The following is a 25422-nucleotide window of genomic DNA, read 5'->3' as shown; positions in this document are numbered from 1 at the left end:
GTGGTTAATGAACCTGACTAGGATCCATGAGGACACGAGTTTGATCCCTGGCCTTGCTCAGTAGGTTAAGGATCCTGTGTGGCTGTGGTATAGGCCGCAGCTGTAGCTCCAATTGGACCCCTAGCCTGGGAACCTCCATGTGCCATGGGTGCAGCCCTAAAAAGGCAAAAAACAAAAAAACCCAGGCATTATCCCTGAGGATGCGAGTTTGATCCCTGGCATTGCTCAGGAGCCACGGATCGAGCCTGAATCCTCCCTGGCCTACAGCTCAGATCTGGGGTGGCTGTGGCTGTGGCTGTGGGGAAGGCTGGGAGCTGCAGCTCTGATTGGACCCCTAGCCTGGAAACTAAAGAGTTTTATTTCTTCCTTTCCTTTTCTTCTTTTATTGCCTAAGTGCTCCGGCTAGGTCTTCCAATACTATGTTGAATAATCTCTAAAATTTGACAAAAGGCAAAGTGGCCCCAAGAAAGTAGTTTGAAACTAAGTGTTGAGCACTCATGGATCAACTCCTTTTTATGAAGCCCCATGTGGGTAACACAGGCAGCAGAAATGATCCGAAGTTACTACTGCTGTGTTACAAACCACCTTAGAACTTAAAAGGCTTATTAAACAGTAGTCACCTTCTCTCAGGGTTTCCATGGGTTAAGAATTTAGGAAAGGCTCTACCTGGCAGTTCTGACTCAGCATCTGATGCACTTACCCTTAGACAGTGGCTGGAGGTGGCTGGAAAATTAGGGACTGGCTGTGCATCTCCTTTGCTTGTAGTTTCAGGGCCTTTCAATCTGGTCTCTCCACATGGGCTGATTGGGCTTCCTCATAGCATGGATGCTTCAGGATGGTAGAGCTTTTCTACATGGTGGCTCGAGGACTGCCAGCTTGTGTGTTCCAACACACCAGCAGTAAGCTGCATTGCCTTTTACAACCTAGCCTTGGAAGCCATATAGCATTACTTTTGTCATTATCCAGTTACTTCTTGATTTGGAGACAGTCATAAACTTTACTGACACCTTATAACTGCCACGTCCACCCTCATGAAGACCATCCCAGGTGGAAGGCAAGACCAGTCCAGATGACACCAAGAGTATGAGAAGGTAAGCTGTCCCACATAGGTGGCCGTGAGAGCTCAGGGGGAGGAATTAAGGAAAGGCATGGTGGCCATTGCCTTTGAGCTTGTTCCTAAACCAGATTTTGACATTTTCAGTGGCCTCAGCAAGGCCCAGAAGAAACAAATGGTTGGTGAGCAACAGTGATTGCTTGATTGCAATCCAAAGTAGCTAAAGGAGAGGAATAAGCAAAGAGGCCAGAAACTGGGCCAGATCAAGGAATGCCCAACTGAGAAGCTTGGATGGGGGAGATAGGCAGAAAAGTAAAAGTTCCTTTTCCTTACAGACTCAATTACCATAGGAGATATGGTGGACTTTGCTCTTTGGCAGTGGCAAGACCTACCCCTCGCTCCCCCACCTCCTGAGTGTGGTGTTACAGGAGTTCACATCAGTCTCCAACTTGGGCTACCTAATAGTACCAGGTAACTATTAGATTTCTGAAATACAGCTTTGTTAGTCACTGCAACTATCACCTAAAATGTGACAGGTTCTGAGGGTAGATAATCAGTGTGTTGATGTCTGAATGGAATATACAGTCTCCTGCAGGCACCTGATGAGCAGAGTCCAGAACGCTATGATGACGCAAATGTTCTATAATCGGCCCTCTGCATGTGGGTGCTACCTACCCACATGTGGCTACTGTACTGGCCAGCAAGGTCTAGATGAAGGATCTGACAAGAGAAATAAAATAAGCAAAGTACGAGGGGTGGCACAGACCCCCGAGTAATGCTCTGGGGATTCAGAGTAAGGGGGCCAGCCCACAGGCCAGCCTGACTCAGGTTTACTGGCCGAATCCAAAGGAATAAAAGGTCTCACTAGCCTCTATCCCCCAGAGAAACCCCTGCTGAAACAGACTCTCCAAGGTCCTACAATAAGGGACAGAGCCAAAATGTCTAGCATGGTGAGGGCATTCACAGCTCTACTACGTCTGGTAGGCAGTGAAGGGTTAACTTTTAGGCAAGGGGAACTCCCTTTTCCAGTGGGAACTCCCACAGACAGGAGCTATTTCAGTTCAAGGCAGGTGTGGGCACCCAAGGGCTGTGCCTCCTCTCCCCTGGAGAAGAGAAAAGGAAATTCCTTACCACTCCGAACTGCAGCACATTTTGAGGCCAATAATTATGCTTCATGTTTGTTTATAGTTTTAAACAGAAATTTATTCTCAGAATAATGCACAAAAGCAGAGGTTGAGGCTGCCCTTGGGAGGCCTCCCTCCCTTCCCTGGGCGCCTCCGCTCCTCTCTGAATGCCAGGGAGAACACAGTTGAAGGAAACATGCAATCACAAACAATGATCAACTCTAAAGACAAAAAGGTTTGGTCCAAAAGAACTCAACATAATTAATCCAATTACTGTGAAGAGCTTCACTGAGTAGGATTAAGATATTGCAGATGTAGTGTTTCCACATGGTGGCTCTTCAGTGCACCAGGGGGGCCTGCTTGAGGGAGATGAGGACAGAACGCATGCGGGAGACATCTTTGGCCTGCTTGCTGGACTTGGGGTTAAAGTCACACAGCCGGGCCACCCGTTCCCACTCCGTGCCTGGGGACGACTCTTCAATGTCATTTACAAAGGCTTCTTCTGCTGCCCTGGAAGCAACAACAAAAGATGTTGATTGAGTGCAGAATCCCCCTGTGCTCTACCTGGTGGCTGCCTTGTTATGGAAGCAACTGCCTCTTCATGCCTGACTTAATGGCATTCTGGTTTTCCAAAGAGCAACAGCCCCTGGCCCAGGTAAGACTCGGGGCAGATGCGTGGCCAGCTTTCTTAGGCACAGGGTGCCTGGGCTGCTATGTAAAATGTTGGAATACAGGTGTTTGGTTCAGGGCTCACTCTCTCTGTTGATACAGAGAATTTGAAAACTCCTTAGCCAGCTACTCACTGCCTTCAAGGGCAAAGCAGCAGGCTGGCCAAGAACTTCCGTAGTTTGTTGGGCTATTCTAAGTTTCAAGTAAATTTAGAGACTTCTGAGAAGCCTGATAGCCTCTGCACAATAGCCTCTGGATTTATTCCTAAGGCTGGAGAGAAACAGGGCAGATCAAAAGGAATTCAAGACAAAGCTCCCATGCTAGCAGGCACTAGAGACTAAAAGCCATTCTGGAAGGGGTTTGTTCGGACATTCTCCAGTTCAGCCAAAAGTTTGCCATTTTCCCTCCAGCCTGGTGCCGCGGGCCTCTCAGGGCACACGCTGCCAGCAGCAGGCACCCAACGGCTGAGAGCCAATCCATATCAGTCGCTTTTTGGTAGGATGCTGCTCCAACATTCTTTCACACCAAGGTCAGCCCATCCCCAACTGGTAGGAGCTACAGCCTAAAAGGACAGTGGTAAAAGGAGGGAAGACACAATACTTCATCTACTCCAACAGGCATCACGGGCAAAGCGAAAGCAATGGAGATGACTGGTCTGTGGGGACAGGGGTGGCACTCTCACAGGGATGGCCGTGGCAAACACCGCTGAAGCCCAGAGCCACTACAACACTGCGACTTCATGGCACACACAGGGGCGGTGAGAAAGGTTTACTTAACTGTTCTAGGCTGTAGCAAGGATGGTTTATGTTTGTGCTTAAAGGTGAAGAGAAGAAAAGAAACGAGAGAAACTTTAGGTCAGATACAGAAAATGAGAATGAGCTCAATGCAGATGGTCAGTAAGCTAGACATGCCCTTGCCACTCTGTACGCTTAGGGACGTGCCGCTGGCTTTGCTGGGCCACCCTGCTGCCCAGCAAACCCAGACTCGACCTTTCCAGTCTCCATTTCTACTCCAGAGAGAATGTGCAAAAAGCAAACCCAACACCACCTGTAAATCCAGCATTTCACAAGTCTCGCTGCAAATGCACCCAGGGGCCCAGCTCTGTCTCCCAAGGGGAGGAAGAGCTCAAGGTCACGGGCCCTCAGAGGCTCTACAGCCCTCAGCCTGTCGCCTGTCCTTCCCACAGGTTCTTCTTGCTCCATTCCATCCTTGCCTCCCTTCTAGCAAAAGCTAGTCCTAATTTTGAGGAAACAGAAGTGATTCAGGACTACTGTTTTGATAATAGGAATTCTTAAAAAACAAAAGACTTTTCCAGAGAAGATGCAGTTTTCGTGAGGGGGGGGAAAGCCAAAGTGGCCCAGATCATCAGCTCTGGCTCTCTTGACCTCAAAGCCAGGGAGTGGGGGTGGGGTCTCTTTATGCCAGGGTGGGACATAGGGCATCAGAAGCCAGCCCCCGAACTACACTTTCTGGTACGTGAGACCACAGAGAAACAATTACACAGCCCCCTCTGCTCTGATTCTTCTGCCCTGAGGGAGAGGCAACCAATTCCACATTCTTCAAAGGCACCCAGTGTAGACAGTGCTGCCTTCACTGGCTCCTAACCCAGGCCTCCCCCTCCCCCAGGTAGGGACACCCCCCCTTCCCGCCTGGGGCAGGGTGGTGGCAGCAGCAGTAAGAGGTCAGAGCCCTCCCCCGTCCCAAAGCCTTCCCAGACACTATCACAAATGACCCACATTTTGGAAGGGTGTCAGCTTCCTTCCCTCCTAAACCCCGAAACAGAAAATGGCACCCAGAGTTGCAGGGAGTTGATTCTTAGCGACAGACAATGGAACAGAACCCCAGCTTATCAACCCCTAGGCAGCCCCCACTGTGCCGATTTGAAAATTAAGTTTAAAAGCAAACAAACTGGTGACATAAAAAGAGCATTAACTAAATGAAAAGTAGAAACAATCAAAACAAGAAAAAGGAATTAGTGTTGCAACATACACATAACCAATCACGTCAGCGAAGGGTTGTTTGTAGAAAGCTTCATCTGCCACCCTAGACAGCAAGAGGTCCAAAAGGCAGGCAAGCAGGCAGGAAAAAAGAGAGAACATTGAGAAGCAGAAACATCTCAAATCCACGATAGAGGCACGACTGTGCTCTGCGGACCTGCTCCCAAGGCACCATCCTAACCCAGGCAAGGCTTCCAGGGCCAGACCCTCCAGCAGGGCAGTTTCCTGCTGGTCCTCCTCGCAGGAAGGGTTCTCCTGAGGGAGCGCTGCCACCTTCATCCCCAGGCCTTTCCCACAACGGCGAGCATCTTCTAGGCACCCACTTAGAGCCCCTCAACAGACATGTGTCCATTCGGTCCTCGACCCTAACAACCTAGTGTTCACCCCACACTGTACAGATGAGCGAACAGGGAATGGAGGCCTAGAGAAGAAATAACCTGTTCAGCAGCAATGGAAGAATTCACGACCAGCCAGCCCCCTCCCTGCCAGCCTCGCCAACTCACTGGGCACCCATCCTGCCAGACAGCAGGCACACTAGGTCCCAAAGCCTGTGAGCTTAATCTCAGATTATCCGACTCCTGCTCCCCCACACGGGGCTGGCTGGGATCACCTCCAGCCTCCTGTGGTCATTTCAAAATGCTCATCACCTTAAAAAAGCACCTGGAGGCAAGTGGGGGGAAGACCCGCAGCCAAGGGTCCAGGCTCTGGTCTGTCTCTGAACCCAGCTCCTGTCCTCTCAGGCCCTGCCAGACGCGACAGCTCTGTCCAAGTACAACCCAGCAGGCAGAACGTCAGCCCTCCTTACCCCTCACATGGGAATGGATCAAAAACGGCAACTCCGGGACAAGAAAGAAAGGGGGGCAACCTGGGCTAGAGTTTACACCACAGGGGACAAGGCTGGACTAGACTCTGGGCCCAGCTGGCCCCCCTCACCCCACATGGGTGGCAGGGAACCTCCCCCCAGGAGGCTTACCCTGTCCTTTGCCAGGTCGGTTTGAGGGGTAGGAGTGTGAGGGGTGTTTTTTAAGGAGAGTCATACCTGGTCATTAACCGAAGCTCACATATTTATGTGAAGGGAAATTCTAGTAATTTTAATTTATTTTTAAACTTACACATACCCCTGCTTTTCTCTCATTTTGGTTTTATACATAGGAGGTGTTTTGTGGAAATTTAAGGAAAGCAAAAAGAACAACCGGATTTTAACTCCAAGTGAGTCAGCAGGAAAACAGAGTTGTTTGTGGGCACAATGGGTGGGAGGGAGAGGAAAGGCAGGCCAACTTGTAAGCCTATAATCCTTTTAGTTTACACAAAGGGCTAAATCTAATCAATCTCAACTTGTGCTGGCTTTGACTGAGAGAGAAGAAAGGTTTCCTGATTCCTGTGCAAGGCCTCACTAAGACAACAAAAGCGTGTATGTCAGGCTTTGTGCTCCTTTGCAGTGACAGTAGGGTTACGGCCCCAGATACAAAAGGCATATCCCACAAACACAGGCGGGCCCTCCACCTATTTGTTCTTCACCCACCTGAAAGCAGCACACCTCAGGGGAGCAGGGAAGGAGCTTCGGGAAAGCTGGGAAAGGGGAGAGAAGGAACAGCTTCAGGCCTGACCCTGTGAGCTCAGCAGACCAACGTGAACAGCCCAGGGGGGGCATGGAAAATGTTTGCCACCACTGAGAATCAAGGATTCCCCACACTCTTACAAGCCCTGAAAGAGGTGAAACCTTACGAAAGGTGCAATAGGCTACTGTTTGCAAAGTCGCCACTTGCTGGGTGTGAGCCCCCTCAGTTCCTTTTCTCAAAGTACTCACTATTCACCTGAAGACAATGAGAAAGATGAGTCACTTTATAAATGTTTAGGTTAGAGGGGAAAGGGAGAGCACTCCACACTGCCAAAATCTCCAGGGGAAGGTGTGCACCACTCAAAGACGTCCCTCTGGGTGTTCTGTGATGGCTCCCACCCCAGCCCACTGCATAGTAATTGGAATAAGGTGTACCAACCCACCCTTGTGTCCTGGAACCCTGCTGACAGTGACTACTGGCAAGTGACCCACTTCGAAGGCCTATGTTCTCAGTGTGCGCGAGTTTCAGTCTCTTCCTCTCTCTGGAATTTGAGAGCTTCATCTATTATAAGATCATCCAAACCAACAGTCTGCAATTCTAAGAAAGGTCCCCAAACTCTCAAACAATGCTGGGGGGGACTAAACCTTCACAACTGAGCTCCTAAAAGCAGGTGTGATTACTCTCTCCAAAGACCACTGACTATAGAGAGAGGTTTTTTTTTTTTTTTTTTTTCCTTTTTCTCTTTCAACAGAAGAGATACAAGTTAGCAACACTGGCTTGAAAAAAATTTCTGCAGTGGGAAGCCTATTCCCAACATAATCATTTTTTTTTAAGCCTGAGAATCTGTACATCAATGTGCTTCAACATTAGGGACACTGAACATGGCGGGTCAGCCTTGTTTCTCCATGTTCTTCAGAGCAGGCTCACAGCCTGAGGTGCCTCACCAGGGCAAACAAGGTCTCGGAAGTTCTTTGCACAAAGCACCCACCCATCTGTGTTTAGAAATCTGAACTTACCTCTGGGAGCACTCATCTTGAATGAGCACAGCTCCTTTAGAGCTTGGACCTGTCAGCACTTCAAAATGACCACCATCTCAGCAAAAGCCCCAGTAGCTAATGACACCCTTAGCATCTCAACCCCGACCAGACAACAGCCCCACTGTACTTGTCACAGACCTTCAAATGGAATCCAACAGGCACGCTTACAAAGTCCATGCCCCACAGGAAGGTGGCCAGGACACAGGCTTGAGCCTGGCACCTGGGGCAATGACAGAAATAAGGACAGGAGACAGGTGGCTGAAGGCTGCTACACAAACAGTCCGTCTGTTCTGCCATAGCTGCCCCACAATGACAGAAGCTGTCTGGCAAAGCGGTCAGCTCCCTCTTTTCTGGCAGTGGGTTCCAAGCGCAAAGCATTTAAGACCACAGCTGCTGGGTGGTGGTAACACGAGAATGACTAATTTCTCCTATAACTACTTAACCTTAAGTAAGAGTAAATTCTGAAAAGAACATTTAAAGAAAGTCAACCTGAGATTTTCTTAGACACAAATAATAAGCACCCAGAGAATCCTTAATCCTGAAGTCACTGTGTTGGATCATCTTGGCCACCTAGTGAAAAAGCACATGTCCCCGCTAGCGGACCCTCTGGGAAGCAGCCCTCGGAGCGCTGGGCTGTATTTAGGGGATGTGACACAACCCAGTCGACGTGATCACCTCCAAATACTGAAATCCTGGCAGAGTCATGAAAGCGGCCTTTCACTCCAGGGCTACATTATGACACGTGGACTTGACCCCTGAGATAACTCTTTCTTCTGCGGAACCACAGCATTACAGGATGTGCATGTCAACTCAGCTCTAGTGGCAGAGCTAGACTCACTACAATGGGGGTCTGAACTATTCGAAAGACCACAGAGACCCATGACCCTCATGTTTTAAGTATTTCTTAGAAAACCTGCAAAGACACTCCACACTACAAGAGGTGGCAGCTGAAAGCCCACACTGGCTGCTGGAAATGGACCCGACTCGGTCTTGGCAAATGAGCTGTGCTAGAAGCGGCGCGGACTGACCTGTTGTTTGCTTTCGTCTTTTGTAACTGCTCGTCCTGCCTTGCATACCACTCTTCCAGCTCCTTTATTGCTTTTTCTTTCCACTCTGCTTCCTGCTTCCGAGAATTGGCATCTTTAAAGGGAATGAAAAGAAAGACAACACAAATGAGGCAAAATACAAACTGAATGTTTACTTCACTGTTTATTTGGAGTTTACTAATTTTTCTTTTTTTTGACTTTTTGCTATTTCTTTGGGCCGCTCCCGCGGCATATGGAGGTTCCCAGGCTAGGGGTCGAATCGGAGCTGTAGCCACTAGCCTACGCCAGAGCCACAGCAACGCGGGATCCGAGCCGCATCTGCAACCTACACCACAGCTCACGGCAACGCCGGATCATTAACCCACTGAGCAAGGGCAGGGACCGAACCCGCAACCTCATGGTTCCTAGTCGGATTCGTTAACCACTGCGCCACGACGGGAACTCCTGGAGTTTACTAATCTTATGCTACGTTCGAGTGCATGTTTGTGTTAGAGGGAGAACAGTCAGGAGGGAAGGAAAAAATTCTATTTTCCCTGTTTGTATGTCCAGCTCTGGATCTCGGCTATCTAGTCAAAATGTTTCACCACAATTTCTCCTGGTCCATCTACCCTTTAGTGGATCTCTAGTTTGGGGGTTTTTCTGAGGGAGGAGAGGTGGAAGTACGGCCTTTTTACTTAAAAAAGACTTTGGGGGCACCAATTGGGGAAAATGCAATTACAGGCAATTCTTTAATAATGCTGCCAATACTAGTTCAGGATGGACTATTCACATTAAATAATCTTTTATTATTATTATAAGTTGATTTACAATGTTTCAAGTTCTGATGTACAACAAAGTGACCCAAACACGTTTCCCTGTGCTGTACAGTAGAATCCCATTGCCCTTCCATTCCAATAAATAATCTTTTAATAAAATCTCGTATTTTCCGCACCCCAGGTTGGACCATGAGTGGTTCTGTAAAAGACAAGGTGGCACTCTCTTCACTAAATATGGTAGAAGTACTTCTATGACATAGGGGGGAGGGGGAGGGTTCATTCTTAATAGCTCTCCAAAAAATTCTAGATGAGAGAGAGAAAATGCACACCTAGCAGGTCTGCCAAATTGTTTTCTGAACCATGAACTTTCTCAGGACTAAATATGGGGTTTCCCTAAGACACTGACCTAAAGAAACATGTTAGTAAATGGTAGAAAAGAAAGAAGTACAGGTCACACTATTGCTGCAGTTGACACAATGTTATCCTAATATTTCAATTTAAGCGTATTCCTTTTTGGGGGGCGGGGGGGCGCACCCGAGGCATATTTAAGTTCCCAGGCTAGAAGCTGAGTCAGAGCTGGCACCACAGCCATAGCAATGTGGGATCCAAGCCACGGCTGTGACCTCCACCACAGATCACGGCAGCACCAGATCCTGAACCCACTGAGCAAGGCCATGGATTGAACCCTCGTCCTTACCGATGCTAGCTGGGTTGGTGACCACTCAGCCATGACAGGAACTCCCATTTCAGCATATTCTTAAGGACGTCCTCTCTGGCAGGTGTTTTACAGATGCCTCATTTAATCTTTACAAAAATCCCAAGAAGGCAAACTAGTTCCATATTCAGCAGCAAGTCTGAGCAACTTTCCCAAAGGTTATAAGCGGCAGAGTCGAGATTCAAACCCAGGGTCAACTCTAAAGCACACATGTTTTTACTTGATTATGCTGCCTCCAGAGGGAAGGACAAGAAGGAAAGCAGGCCCAGCAAGAATCACGAGATGCGACCAGCAGGTAGGCACCAGTGATCCAGACCAGAGTCTGGACAGTGCAGCGCCAGAGCCCAAGCTCTAATGAGCATCCTTGAGGAGGAAAGTAGAACGCAAACAACCACTCAAAGAAATGAAACGTTCAGGGCAACTGCAGGCATTTATAAGAAAATTTTTGGAGTAATAATCCATGTCTGTACTACTAGAAACAGCTTAGAAGCAGCCAGAATCTACCCAAAGTTTCAGATTAATAAAGATCTTTATTCGGTTAGCTTAGCAGAAGATGACCTATCACTCAGAAGAAGAATTATTTTGCTCAAATTTTCCACCCAATACTCAAGTGTGATGTGTGTCTGTCCATGGCATCAGGGGTATGTAGAAGAGAGGGCACTGTGAAGCAATGCAGGGAGAGATGCTGTGGGCCAATTGCACCCTGTAGACAAGACTGAAAAAAATTTAAAATAGAAGGTCTCCTTTTCAGAGTTGTGGAATTACTTGCAAGAAATTACAGAGATGTAGTTTTTTGGAAGTAAGTTCACTTTTTGATTGGAGAGTATTTCTTTCTGCATAGTCTAATAATCACATTTTAAATGTTATTATATATTAGGATTAAAAGATGGAAATTTACTGCTGAAAAATTAACCTAATAAAAATTGTGTCCATCTGCACAGATTGTGCATAAAATATTTCCTTTAAATCATCTTCTTGGAGTTCCCATTGTGGCTCAGTGGAAACGAATCTGACTAGCATCCATGAGGATGCAGGTTCAATCCCTGGCCTCGCTCAGTGGGTTAAGGATCTGGTCTTGCCGTGAGTTGTGGTGTAGGCTGCAGATGCAGCTCGGATCTGGCATTGCTGTGGCTGTGGCACAGGCCAACAGCTACAGCTCCAATTTGACCCCCAGCCTGGGAACCTCCATATGCCGTGGGTGCAGCCCTAAAAAGACAAAACCCAAAAAAACCATCTTCTTGTTTTTACAGCTTTATGAAGTGATGCTGGTAATAACAATTTGGAATTCTTAAATGCTTAACCAAGCTGTCATACAATCTCTTTGAGAAGAAGGGGGAGGGGAGGGTGAAAAATCCTCTTAGAGAGCAGGGCACACTGACAGCTGTCTTCTCTGGCCATCCTCATTACCCGATCGCAGTAAATTACCGGAGAATGCAGCCTGCAGCTGAGCTGAAAACCATGGACAGCTATGCTTCTCTATTTTTAGCATCTTGTACTTTCTCACAGTTCTTTCAAGTATAAAAGGTGAAACTGCAGCAACACCTAATTCATGGATCAATTTAATTTGATTCTGTTGGAATATGAGGCCAAATGTTTGACTTCCCTCAGGAAGGCATCCCAAGAAAACAACAGTTTATGGAATATTCCCAAAGAGGCTAATTTGCTATTGAAAAAGAAAATGCAATTTTTTCTAGATATCAAACTATACTCTACTCCCTCCATGGGGAAAATAATTCTGCTACATTTTGGGGGAAGGGAAAAGATAAAGCTGGGTTCTGCAACATGAAAAATACTCCACTAGTACTAATACCAGCTACGTCTTGCCTCTAGGCCTACTCAGAAGAGATGTTCAAAGAGTAAGTATGGACAAAGGCTGCTAGCTAGCACCATGAAGACCTACTGACCTAAAGACCACCATGAAGTCCTATAGACCTAAAGCTGCTATCCAGTACAGTGGCTAGAGTGATTCAAATGACCTGAAATTTAAAATTCAATTTCCCAGTCATACTAGCCACATGTAGCTAGTGGCTACCATACCGAACAACAGAATATTTCCATCGTCAAAGAAACTACTATTGGATAGTGCTGTAAAGGTTCAAACCTAAGTGTGCCTTTTGCTCTGCAAGCCATAGAAATTAGGCTGGAGAGAGAAAAGATTTTATACTAATTGACGGTATTATCCGGGTCAAGTCCCTTCCTATTTCTAGGTGTCAGTTACACCATGTGAGTCATGTTTTTACTAGTTTAGTGATTCGCAGGAAGGAGTAATAAAGCCGACACTATGGTTACATAGAAGACTGTCATTTCTAGATGTACAATAAGATATTTCAATATGAAGTATGTGATGTCTATATCTTAAAGTGGATCTGAAAAAAATGACATGGATATTCACGATACACATATACCTGTGTGTGCACATGAATGTCTAAAATATACACACACACATACATGCCTCACTTACATAAAGATAACCCAGTATGGCAAAATATTTATCACTGAATCTGGAGGAGGAGCACACGTTTGTTATACTCTCACTATGTGGTTTGAAATTTTAATAAAAAGTTGAGAAAACACCATCCTGCGGATAACATTCCCCCCCCCAGCTCTGCCGTATGTTTCCAACCCTCAAGTACAGATACCAATCTTTTCTGATCTTAACTAAGAGATGACACTCCATGGAGAAGGCTCTTCATCAAAGGCCAGGCTGGCTGGCACTGATCTCAGGCTCGGCCTGCCCTAGAGATGGTGTAGGCTAAAGGTAATGCAGCAGAAGGGATGGGTGTGGATTCTGATGCAGGACAATCTTAAGCTGAAATTCTGACTCTACCAACCTCTAGCTGTGTGATTCGAAAACTTACTTGTCCTATGATCCTCACTTTCCTCACCCGTAACTGTAAAAACTTATCTTGCAAGGATATTAGGGTAAGAAAACCAAATTGTACATGTCAGGGTTTCCTGACATCCCTCACATTTTCCTCTTAGACATTACCTTAAATTCAGCCTTCAAATGGTAAATGGGCTGTGAAGTCCCTCCCATGGATATAATACCTTCAGGTTCACAAAGCACTCTCATAAATACCATCTCAGACTCCCTTTGGGTAACACTGATCTTACTTCACTGATGAAGAAACACACTTGGTTTGAGCAACCAAGTACCCATAGCTGCTAAGAGTTAGGGCTGGGCCTGGAACCCCTGTCATTCATTCCAAGTCTCAGGCTCTTTCTGCAGCACCACTCTGCCCTTCCTGAGAGGAGATGATGCACGTGTGGCTCTCTGGGCTGCCTCAATCTCCACACAGTCACCTGTGATCAAGCATCTCCATGTGAGTGGCCTGTGACCTTCACAATAAGAAGGTTATCTTCCCCAAAAGTGGACAAGGACTTTATGGCTAATTCAAGTTAAAACCAGATCAAAGCAGAGTCAAGGTCAACTATTCCACTGAAAACAGACACCCAAAGACAAAAAGGGATTCCTTACCAAGGGCTTCCAAGCGTTCCGTTTGCTCTTCTCTCCATTTACGGATACTTTCAGGCTCTGACTGCAATCGATCCACTTGTGAAATAGCTGCATAACTGTCTGTCGGCCCATTACTCTCCTTTACACAAAACACAATTGTGCTCTATCAGTACTGAAACCTCCCCGCAGAAATGTGTTTCACCCCAGTTAGAACCCCTGGTAATGTGCAGGGGATGACCTCAAGGAATGACCTCTTGAAGGATGACCTTAAGAGCAACAACACAACTTTAAATGCTGACAGGGAGCTTTCAACATTATGCACTCAATTCTTGCAACCCACAAGGGAGGCAGAATGGTTGTTATCCTGTAAATAAGTGGGACATGGGAAAGCTGGGTAGTGGACTTACTGGAAACAGTCTTATCAGTTTTTTTTTTTTTTTTTGGTCTTTTTAGGGCGGCATCCATAGCATATGGAAGTTCCCAGGCTTGGGGTCCAATCAGAGCTACAGCTGCTGGCCTACACCACAGCAATGCCAGATCCTCAACCCACTGAGCGAGGCCAGGGATCAAACCCACATACTCATGGATACTAGCTGGGCTTGTTATTGCCAAGCCGTCAAGGGAACTCCAGAAACTAATCTTTAGAGAATTATTTCACCTATTGAATGACAGAATTAACCTAACGAGACCATAAACAAAGATGAAAAGAGGAGTTCCCTATGTGGCACAGTGGGTTAAGAACCCAACTGCAATGGCTGGGGTTCAATTCCAGGCCAGGTGCAGCAGGTTAAAGGATCCCACATTGCCACAGCTGTGGTTCGGATTTAATCCCTGGCCTGAGAACTTCCGTGTACCATGGGTGTGGCCATTCAAAAAAAATTTATTTACAGTAGTATTAGGAACAAATTAGCACTTTCCATGTGTAAGTCACATGAAAGCTTTATTTCCCAAACATCCTGTAAGCAAGTTTTTATTCCCATGTCACAGCTGAGGGATTAAACAGAGGCACAGAGAAATGACATGTTCAAATTCACAGCCCAGTAAGGGATAAAGCCAAGACGGAACCCCATTCTGTCTCACTCTAAAGGCCAAGCTCTAAGCCAGGGATTGAAAACTACAGCCAGGTCAGCCCCCCATTTTTTTTTTTTTTTTTTCTTTTTTGCTGTTGTTGTTATTGTTGCTATTTCTTGGGCCGCTCCCGCGGCATATGGAGGTTCCCAGGCTAGGGGTTGAATCAGAGCTGTAGCCACCGGCCTACGCCAGAGCCACAGCAACGCGGGATCCGAGCCGCGTCTGCAACCTACACCACAGCTCAAGGCAACGCCGGATCGTTAACTCACTGAGCAAGGGCAGGGATCGAACCCGCAACCTCATGGTTCCTAGTCGGATTCGTTAACCACTGCGCCACGACGGGAACTCCGAGCCACCCATTTTTGTAACGAACTTTTACTGTACATAGCTGTCTTCACTCACTTACATACTGTCCATAGATGCTTCCAAAACAGAATAGTTTGACAGAGACCTCCTGACCCACAAGCTTAAAATGTTTACTATCTGGCCCTTGACAGTTCATCTTTGGCTTAAACCAATTCGACTAACCTCGTCCTTCTTGACAGGTAATTGGCTGAAGAGGGGACAGAAGCCCAGGCAGAAGCAAGGCAAGCAAGCTATTTCCCCAGGCCACAGTGATCACCTCCATCTGGTCCAGACGGAAATACAGGACTTTAAGTGGTCGGGAAAAAACTCCACGTTGTTCTAGCTAGTATGACATGCACACAAGAGGCCCAGAGGTGCTAGAGCTATTCTGCCACTATGACAGAGGACAAAACTGCACACTGAGCCTGCAGAAACAGAGTCCTAGAGGAAATGAGTCCGAGTCCCAGTCCAAGGACCCTGAGCCTCGCTTAGAACTCTTTCAATTCTATCGACTAGTAAATTTTCTATAATTAAAGCCGATGCAAGGTGATCTGATAACCAAAGCTTAGCGATACAGAGGGGAAATAACGGTAGGCATCACGAATATCAGCCACCCTCACCCTCAATACAATCTGAAAGCTCAAAGGATCAAATGCTGGCCCCACCACATACTACCTGTTATTTTCAGGCTCCTGGTTTAATCTCTGTGTGCCTCAGTTTATTCATCTGTAAACGGGAATAATAATAGTATAGGTCCCTCAGGTTGTTGGGAGAACTGAAGATTCAGCATGAACAGTGCTTGACGCAGTGCGCGGCACATAGTGTATAAATTAGCTGTGGCTACTGCTGCCACCACCACCACCACCACCATCATCATGAAGGGTCATTTCTTGAGAATAAAGTTGGTACCACTAGGGCCGGGTCAATCACATTTTAAAAGAAGGCCCTATCAATGTCACTTCTCTTCAAACCCTTCTACTTTGGGAGGTAACATACCAGTTACTAATATATCCAGGAAAGTCAAAGGAGTGCAGTCCTTTCTAGGCCAATCAATTCGAATCACAGGAGAGAAAGACTCTCAAGCACTATCATTCAACATAATCATATTCTGTACCTGGTAGTATTCGCCATTCATCACTCCATCAACGGCATCTGCAAGACATAACATTTCAATCTGTCAATCGGGGCTGGTCAAATGCTGGGCCAAACAGTTTCAGAGCACGATACAGTATTGTGTGCTATAGGTACTCTAAGTTGCCAAATGCTAGCCCCATGCTCGGCACAAGACAGAACAATGGACAACTTCCTAGTTAATGAAATCAAGATGTGCTCATAAACAAAAGACTTCACCAAAATGTGGACAAATCTGTCTCAAGCCCCCAAGCCCCAAAGCTTCTGATATTGTCTTCTGGCTCAGAGAGACAACACTTAGGAGCCTGGCAGAAGAGTCTCACAGAGCAACAGTTTCTCTGTGAAAGTTCTGGAGAAGGCAAAGGAGAAACATGCATGGAATCCTTCACAGTGAGCAGAGATGTGCAGCTTCATGTTTAAACCAAGATGCTTTTGGGGGCGGGGGGTGGGGGGGGTGGGGGTTAGGACTCTCCATCCTGTGGAGTAGGTTTGGCACCTGAGGGTCTACACTTGAGACTTCTTGCTAATTCCTCTAGTCCACGTGAAATCTGGAATTAGCCCAGAACAGTAAGATTTGGGCATACCAGATTAAATCAGTGTTTTCAAGGATGCAAGTTACAAAAACTCAAAGCATGTACAATCTGACCTTATTAACACAATTAATTGTTCATGAGCTAAAAGAGAAAGTCTATTTCAGAAATATGAAAAATGTCTAGATAAGACCCAGAGATTATCAATCTCTGGTGGTCCACAGTTAGTACTTAAGAGATTTTACTTAAGATAGAAAGTACTAGACCAGGACATTTCACAAAATCAGGATTTCCAGGACTGGGGGGTACAAACAGAAGATCTGGCAATACTGGCCCTGCATTCCTGACACAAAGGCAGCCCTAGGTACAGTATGCTCTGGTCAATTTGCCAGATCCCACTAGCCTCATTTCCTCTTTTAAAACCCATTCTGTATGTCCATAGTTCAGTTACGTGATTGGCCCAATAAGTATGTGTTTCTAACCCATGCCCTGACCCAAGAGCCATCACTGAGACAGTCTGTACTGGGTTCCACACAGCCTTTTGGAGCGGCTGCTCTGCCTCCCCTAAAAGCTTCAATATAGGCAACATAAAAATGGAGCTTCCGGGAGTTCCTGTTGTGGCGCAGTGGAAACGAATCCGACTAGGAGCCGTGAGGTTGCGGGTCCGATTCCTGGCCTCGATCAGTGGGTTATGGATCTGGTGTTGCCGTGAGCTGTGGTGTAGGTTGCGGACGAGGCTTGGATCTGGTGTTGCTGTGGCATGGGTCAGCAGCTGTAGCACCAATTAGACCCCTAGCCTGGGAACCTCCATATGCTGCGGAAGCCACCCTAAAAAAAAAAAAAGAAAAAAAGAAAAAGAAAAAAAATTGGAGCTTCCACCTACATATTCTATGTATCTGTTGGCTGACACCTATTTACTGCCTACTATGTAGGACTTCTGTTATTTTGTCCAACCGTTTTCAAACTACAATGATCATGTCATCACATGGGGTGGGAGAGGAAGAGTAGAGGAGATGAAACTAAAAGATACAAGAATCCAAGCAGTAAAAGGCATGCAGAGAAGCTAGTGTGGGTCCCCATCACAAGGCCCTCGAATATGAGAACTTATCCTAGAAGCCAGAGGGAGGGTCTCTCAGCCGCATTCTTCCCTCTGAACAGGTGAAGATTTTATCAAACCACTCCGCCAGTCTTCTGGGTTGTTATCTAATTAAACCCAACAAGAACTGCCTATTTTGCAAATCAGCCCTAACATTTTATCCATTCTTTTCATTCTCTGGCTCCTCCCAATGACCCTCCTTTTGGCTTTGGGAAGATTAAAAACTCTCATTTCCACAGCGTGTTCCCCTGATAGCAAAACACTGTTTTTACAAAAAGGAAAGTGGAGACAGAAAAAAATGCCTTACCATTTCATTACTCAGCCTATTGGTTTCTTTCTCTCTCTCTCTCTTTTTTTTTTTTGGTTTACCTAATGCATATACATGAAATTTCTCTCAGCAAAATGTGACTCCTATAACATATGCTTTTTAGTAATTCATTTCTATCATTAAATTCTCAACTTTTGAGTATGAAAACACCTACCACTTACTGCTTCCAGTGTGCCAGACACCATGTTAAACGCTTTCTATACATTAAATTTTAATCCTCAGAACAAATCTGTCAGCACTTTACAAACAACCTTAATATACGTGTAGGCTTGCTTCCTTGAAATGAGTAAGGTGTTCTTGAAGGGGCCGGTAATTGATGACAATATTCTCTCTAAATTTTTTATGTTTAAGACATATAAGAAAAATATTAAACTCATGTATTAGGAGACAATCAGAGTTTAAAAACTGGTGGAACACCTGACCAAGCAGGAAGTCAGAAGAAGGATCCTCTGATAATCTGAGGCATGAAAACAAACCACAGGATCTAAGCACTTGCCAACCCACCACAGCTCTGATCCACCTTTCATGTGCTGGTTCTGTATCAATTATTTCAACCTATTTCTCATGCTTTTCTTCATTTCCCTAATTGTTTTATTCCTATGTTTTATTCATGATACTACAAAAATGAGTTTCTTATTCATGATACTACAAAAATAGTTTCCTTGTGGCACAATGGGTTAAGGACCTGGCATTGTCACAGAAGTGGTTCAGGTCACTGCTGTGTTGTGGGTCTGATCCCTGGCTTGGGAACATCTAAAGGCTGCGGGCACCGTCCAAAAAAAAAAAAAAAAAAGGCATTTCTCCTATTTTTTTTTTTTTTTTTTTTTTTTGTCAGTGGCTTTTTACTACTTCAAGCTGTTTGTATGCCACCTACCCAGAGAAATTTAAAGTATTCTATCAGGTTTTGGAGCTATGAAGTTTAGCAAAAAACTAATGAAATTATTTGGGGGCATATTCAATTGGTTCTCAGTAATAAATTACTTGCTGCAGAATTAATGGTTCACAGAACATTTATTATTGTTATTATTATTATTTTTGTCTTTTTGCCATTTCTTGGGCCACTCCTGCGGCATATGGAGGTTCCCAGGCTAGGGGTCAAATTGGAGCTGTAGCCGCCAACCTATGCCAGAACCACAGCAACTCGGGATCCAAGCCCCATCTGTGACCTACACCACAGCTCATGGCAACGCCAGATCCTTAACCCACTGAGCAAGGCCAGGGATCAAACCTGCAACCTCATGGATTCGTTAACCACTGAGCCACGATGGGAACTCCCAGAACATTTAAAGACCTCTAAATACCAGCCATTTTTGCCTCCTTTGGTCTCTCATGTGTTTTTCCACCACCAGCACGAGCACCTAATTTTTCAGGCCTTCAGTGATACTACAGACTGAGTTTTATCATATTTTAAAATTTGTGCTAATCTGATAGCAAGAAAAAGAAATCTTAAAGTGGCTCTGCTGTGCTAATCTTTCCTGTGAGGTGTTTAAGTGACATTTGATTTTCTTCTTTAACTAAACTGCCTGAGTTTCCCCCATTTTTCTGCTTCTTTTGTTAAGTATTCTTTCCATATTATTTGTGCTCTCATGGTAAAAATATTCTCCCTTCTATCTTTTTGTATGGTTTATGATATTTAATACCTAGAACTATTTAACTTGTATGAGATGCTATCCAGTTTTTTTTTCCTTTATGATTGCTCTTTCTGCTTTTATGCTAGCAGACTGTCCTACTCTAATCACTTTTCCTCTTTTCCTCTGGTACTTAAAAAAAAAAAAAGCCTCAGAGTTCCTACGGTGGTGCAACGGCATTGGCAGTGTCTTGGGAGGACTGGGACGCAGGTTCGAGCCCTGGCTGGGCACAGTGGGTTACAGATCTGGTGTCGCCGCAGCTACGTCTGAGGTCAAGACTGCAGCTCGGATCTGATCCTCGTCCCAGAAACTCCATATGCTGTGGGGAACTGAGGGAGGAAGGCAGGCTGGCAGGAAGGAAGGAAGAAGAAAATCTGGGAGTTCCCACTGTGGCACAGCAGGTTAAGGATCCTGCATTGTCTCTGTGATGGTACAGGTTTGATCCCCTGCCTGGTGCAGGGGATTGGTTAGGGATGCAGCGTTGCCACAGCTGTGGCATAGGTTGAAGCTAGCCAGGGAACCTCCATATGCTGCTGTGGGTATGGCAAAAAAAAAAAAAAAAAAAAGCCTCTCTTAATCTACCTGAAATTTATTTTTGTGTAAGAAAAAAGAGTGAGATAATCTTAAATCTTAGCACTTAACAATAGCTCGTCTGTCCAGGCCTACATTCTGGTTAATATATTACAGTTAACACCCCAACTATCCAGTTAATATATTCCAACCCAGGGCCATTGCCAGTAGGAGAGACTTTGATCACTACTCCAGACACAAAACTCAACGCAATTCTTAGCCCATAGCTCCTTCCAGGTCACGTGCTGCCTGTCCTTTAGGTCTGAAGACTCATTCAGATCCACTGGCAAGGGCTTTGAGCTTTTATTTGTTACTGTACTACTGTACCAACATTCAACTGGCTCCAGTCAAAGGATTGTCTGTTGCTGTAGAAACATGCAAAAGAAAAGCCATCCAGGGCCTTGATTTAGTAAGTACAACTAAGCCAAGCAACTTGATGCTCCAGAAGGAAACTTTCTAGGGCATCAGGAACTCTAGACAGAAACAAGCGCCGGGACAAGTTTCCAGAGATGAAAGACTGTCCCAAATCCACCTTCAATCTCCCATGTCTCCCATGTTCCCCAACCACTGGAAATCAAGCAGACCTGGGTGTGAATTCCTGTGCAGTCACGTATTAGCTTGCTACCTTAGGAACCCTGCTTAAGTGCCACAATTGGTCAGTTCTCACCTGAAGTAGGATGACGCTACCACTCTGCCTGTAGAGCTATTGTTGCCGGGATCTGAAAGTTCAGAGAATCTGGCATACTGCAAATGTGCACTATTACTAAGTATCATGCCTGAGGTTTCCCTGAACTTCCTTCCACCACTGCTACCAAGAAAATTCCTCTCCAAGTACAGAAACCTTTCCTTTACGTACCTCTCTTCCCGCAGTCACTGCCTCACTGCCACACTCTCTCAGCAGCTCCTTAATCACATCTCTTATCCTCCTCCATCCTCAGCCCTCATGATTGAAGGCTTTTCCATAGCTCTAGACTTGGCTGCCTCTCTCTTCAATAACTCCGAGCCACTTCACTCCAAGCCTCTCACATCTAAACTTCAGTTTTTCTGATCTTCTGAGAATAACACCAGGCCTAGCCTGTCCTCCACGGGAGTTTTCCGTAAGGCTGGAGTTTAGATATGTTCCTCTCTCCTCAAACTCACTTAGAACCTCCTGCCTATACATCCCTGTCTAACACATCAGATACAGAGATCCCTCCTAAAATCTGTTTCTCATTACACTCCAAAGCCTATAGGGTTTGTAACACCTTTCTCATCCCACTCCCAAGGAATAACAGGTACTGTGTTAATAACACACCAGGTTGTGTGTGTAAGCATTTCACAGGTGCTCACATAATCCTAGCAACCCCGGGAGGGTTTATATCTGCACCTTTTACAGAGGAGAAAACTGAGGCAGGGCAGTGGCAGTGGTGTTGGTTATATAAATTGTCTGAGACCACAAAGCTTAACTCACATTCAAGCAGTCTAGGACAGCACAGAATCTTAACCACAAGAGTGAGTGACTGAGAGAGAGAGAGAGAGAGAAGAGGTAAAGAAAATGTCTAACCACTTCTCTACTCCCCAAAGGAAGTGCTGACCACTGCATGATTTTTTTTTTTTTCTGACCACTGCACTATTACCAACCTCAATTACACTGTTAGAGATCTGGCTTTAAGTCACTAAATGCTTAGTTTACTAAGAAAGGCCTTCGTAGGAAATAAGTCAGCAATCGTCCCTTCCTTCCCTTTGCTGAAAGCTCGATGCACAAGGGATCCATGTCCAACTTTACTCTTTCCCTTCTCTCTCTCCAAACTGTCCATCACCAACAACTGCTGGTTCTACACAGGACCCCTGTACCTGACATTTTCGCACATTCCTGTGAATCTACTACATGCCAGACACCCTGCTAGGCACCGGGGATACAAAAGCGAGCAAGAGCTAACACTGTCCTGAATCAGGACAGCCTTCTGCGAGTCCTGATGCTCCCAACTCTGTCCTCATCAGGGCAGCCACAACTGTCTTTCAGAGATGGCAATCTCTCATCCCACCCCACCTCTGCCTAAAAACGCCACCAGAATATGGTACAATCTAAGGCAGGGAGACTTGGAGCTCAGCTGTTAACATGCCCTTTTTTCTTAAGCAAGTCATTTCTCTGTAGGACTCATACTTCTTTCTATCAAATGAGGGGAGATGAACTAAGGATCTAAAATAAATTTTGATTCTCAGGCAAACAGTGAAGACCACCCATAGCAACTAAGAAACCCTAATCACTGAAAGCCAACTTCGTTTTCCCACCATAGCCTAGAGTTCAGCCCAACATGCCGGCTGTAAATTACCTTTTTTGGCCTATTACCTGTTCTGTAAGTTCATATGGGGGAACTGACTTGCTCTGGAGGCAGCATGGTGTAGTTTAAAAATTCAGGCTGCAACCTAGCAGTCTCCCCAGACCCACTTCCCCAAAGGTTCTGGCTGGCTGAAGACAGACTCCTTAGTCTGACTGCTTTTACAAAGACCGCTCATCGAGCGCACCAACGCCCCAGTTTCCAAAATTCCTCATCATCTCACTCCCAACAGGTTTCTCTCATTTATGTCACCTGCATGGCCCCCTGAAGGTTTGGGTTTAGTATAAACACACCCATCTGCCCCGCTAGCACCCTATTCTCCCTTAATTGGAATGTTTTTTTAAGCAAATGAAAAGCCAAGTCTCCTTTCTTCTACCGAATTTCCTACTTCCTTAAACGATTGAAAAGGTCTCTTGCACTCGTTTCCTCCCTCCTACCACCACAATCCTAAACTCTGCACACCGGTAAGGCATTCAGAGGTCAAACTGGTAGCTTACCACGTGCTCCCTTTCCCTCCTTTTTGCTGGAGTTTGCGTGGGGAGAGGCCACGCCACATTTTCTACTCGCCTCTGGGAAGACTGGTCCAGGCTAATCTCAGGTTCTGTTTAGGCAGCACTCCTACCAAAAGCTGTTCCCGTAGGAAGTTGAGCTTCGGAAGTCCTAGCCGCAATACGTTCGACAAATGGCAAAACTCTTCTTCTCTCTCCAGAGCTAGACCATCTTTCCTGCATTCCTTACTCACTCCTCCTTTCCTCCCTCGAACCCAATATTCTGTACATTAAGTGCTGAATTGCACTGCAATTTGTTTGTGTGTCTCAAAAACAATACCACTATTCTTATCTTTTTTTCCGTCTTCCTTCCTGCTAACTGGTCTGTGTTAAGCTCAGCCTTGTCTGTTAACTCTGGCCAACTGCGCCAATGCGGCTGTGCCTCAGAAGCCAGGTTCAAGTCAAAGCAAGTGCTCAATGAAAAGTTCCTGAATTGAACAGGCTTCTTAAGGCTCCTCAGCCTGTCACCTTCTTTTCTTGGCTTTCTGGCTCCGCCTGTACCCAGGAGGGTTCACACACACTCACAGAACAGACTAGGCTTCTCGAGCCCAGGTTTCTGCATGACTGAACTGGGGTCTCGTTTCCTCTTTGACTCCTCAACCTCCCGGTTAGCCAACAACAAGAGTTACACGGAGCTCTCAGACGCACTCCGGACCGAGTTTCCGGACAACCGCTCCCGCCCCGAACGCGCCGGCACTCACCCGGACCCCCCGGCGGCTCGCCGTGCGGCTGGGGCCCAGGAGCGCCTCCGTCCAGGATGGCGAAGGCCTCGTCGTTCTCGATGCCAGCAATCTCGCTCTCCTGCTGCGCCAAGAAGGCCGCGGCCGGGTCCTCCTCGCCGGCCACTCCGTTCCCCAGCGAGGGGCCGGCGGGGGCGCCGAACGGATCTAAATCAGCCATGGCAGGCGTTCAACTGCACAGAAATCGACGCTGAAAGACACACCAACCGACCCGCCGTAACCGCGCCCGGCAGCGGCCGCTGTGGTGGCAACGCGACCGGAGGACAAGCTGGAGGAGGGAGAAGACGGAAGCGGAAACCCTACCCCCATATCCGGTTGATATAGGCAGTGTTGGAGAGCCGAAAAGGTAATAACCAATCAGAGGACAGAAATGGTTCAAGTGCTAACCAATCAGCAGGAGGAGGGGAAGGCCCCCGAATAAAACTCGTGACTCGGGAAGCACCTGCGTGGAAGGCGCTAAGCCCCTCCAGCCCCCGGGAGCCGGAAGTGGTGTGTGTCTGAAGGCAGCCTTGCCTGACCCGCCTTAGGGGCTGGACTGACCCAGGACAGCCACCTCAGAAGGGACGCTCTGTGTTGAACCGGGAAGTGAGGCGAAGTCAGGGCGGTGATGGCTGGCCGATTGCAAAAGAGTCTAGACACTTAGGCTTTTGGGATCTCATTTTCCGCATTTGTAAAATGGGAACAAGAGTCCTGCACTGCCTCCTTCCAGGATTACTGAGAAAACCGAGTCCTTTTATGGCTCTGTTCTGGCTTTCTAAAGAAAAAAAAGTTTGTTAACCCATTCACCCAGGGGTTATTTTGTCCTTTAGAGCTGCCTGACTTAAATGTAATCGCTTCCCATTCATTGTGACTTTTCTCCTCCATAGTATTGTTATAAAACGGAGAATATAACCCCTTTTACAAAGCCTTTCGCATACAGTACTCTTTTCAGAGCTAGGCAGGAATTTCTAGAACTGAAAGATGCCTTAAGGATTATCTGGTTCATAGGGAAACTGAGGCCCCTGCGTGAGAAGACGTGGTTTTCACGGGGAGTCAGTGGCCAAGAGGAAACCCAGGTCTCCTGAGCAACTCCAAATGGTTCTAGCCACAATCTTTTGTATCATACTCCTTTCCCACCTAAGGGAGGCAGGAACTTTACTTTTTTTATTTTTTATTTTATTATTTTATTTTATTTTTTGTCTTTTTGCCTTTTCTAGGCTGCTCCTGTGGCATATGGAGGTTCCTAGGCTAGGGGTCTAATTGGAGCTGTAGCCACCGTCCTACTCCAGAGCCACAGCAACGTGGGATCCGAGCCTCGTCTGCGACCTACACCTCAGCTCACAGCAGCGCTGGATCCTTAACCCGCTGAGCAAGGCGAGGGATGGAACCCTCAACCTCATGGTTCTTAGTCGGGTTCGTTTACCACTGAGCCATGACAGGATTTCTTTAAACTCAGGTGCATGTTCGTAACATGGCTAATTTTGTCTATACCATAGACAAGATAATAGAGTGATTCCAGTTACTCATGCTCATAGGGGGAAGGTTGCTTATGCACTGGCTAACAGAAGGACCTTCTCCACCACCACCCTAAAAAGTCAAAAACAGAGACAAACCTAAAAGCCAGCCAGAGGTCAAAGTTGCCTCCAGAGGTAGTCCACAAAGGAGAAGAAAGCGGTTTTTGAAAGTAATCATGTATCTTTGTTGACACAAAAGGGTAATTATTTT

General features: G+C 46.4%; 1 protein-coding gene and 1 long non-coding RNA gene across 10 annotated transcripts; one reads left to right on the top strand and one right to left on the bottom strand.

The window, feature by feature from the left end:
• Window positions 1-746: 746 nt before the first annotated feature.
• Window positions 747-4815, top strand: LOC110255880 (uncharacterized). The gene is made up of 2 exons (XR_002336807.2): window positions 747-1091; window positions 1390-4815. It is a non-coding gene; the product is annotated as an uncharacterized LOC110255880 (long non-coding RNA).
• CLTA (clathrin light chain A) lies at window positions 2232-24010 on the bottom strand. Of its 9 annotated transcripts, none has more exons than XR_014823874.1 (7): window positions 23680-24010; window positions 15944-15981; window positions 13435-13552; window positions 8469-8580; window positions 6367-6413; window positions 4837-4890; window positions 2232-2688 (listed from the first exon to the last, which is right to left on the bottom strand). XR_014823874.1 is itself a non-coding variant. In XM_021066009.2 (7 exons), exons 1-7 carry the CDS (start codon window positions 23876-23878, stop codon window positions 2517-2519), a joined length of 729 nt encoding a protein of 242 aa, XP_020921668.1. In that variant the 5' UTR covers window positions 23879-24010; the 3' UTR covers window positions 2232-2516. The 9 variants fall into 9 exon arrangements, 7 of the variants coding, with proteins under 7 accessions (XP_020921668.1, XP_020921669.1, XP_020921672.1 ...); XR_002336806.2 differs by lacking the exon at window positions 4837-4890 and adding an exon at window positions 3625-3660; XM_021066009.2 differs by lacking the exon at window positions 6367-6413 and adding an exon at window positions 3625-3660.
• Between the last annotated feature and the right edge of the window lie 1412 nt (window positions 24011-25422).

Source organism: Sus scrofa, chromosome 1 (genome assembly GCF_054392235.1).
Source record: "Sus scrofa isolate SSC_HxYL_T2T_F1_AM1 chromosome 1, Sscrofa_HxYL_maternal_Yorkshire_Landrace_v2.0, whole genome shotgun sequence".
Lineage (NCBI taxonomy): Eukaryota > Metazoa > Chordata > Mammalia > Artiodactyla > Suidae > Sus > Sus scrofa.
The sequence above is the reverse complement of the archived record's forward strand: the minus strand, read 5'-3'. Positions and strand labels throughout refer to the sequence as shown.

Excerpts from the sequence above, each read along its gene's own strand:
- CLTA (XM_021066009.2), bottom strand. The coding sequence starts at position 23,878 with ATGGCTGATTTAGATCCGTTCGGCGCCCCCGCCGGCCCCTCGCTGGGG. Across the intron at positions 8,581-13,434 it reads GGAACGCTTGGAAGCCCTTG|ATGCCAATTCTCGGAAGCAG; the intron begins GTAAGGAATCCC and ends TTCCCTTTAAAG. Across the intron at positions 4,891-8,468 it reads AAGACGAAAGCAAACAACAG|GGTGGCAGATGAAGCTTTCT; the intron begins GTCAGTCCGCGC and ends CTTGCTGTCTAG.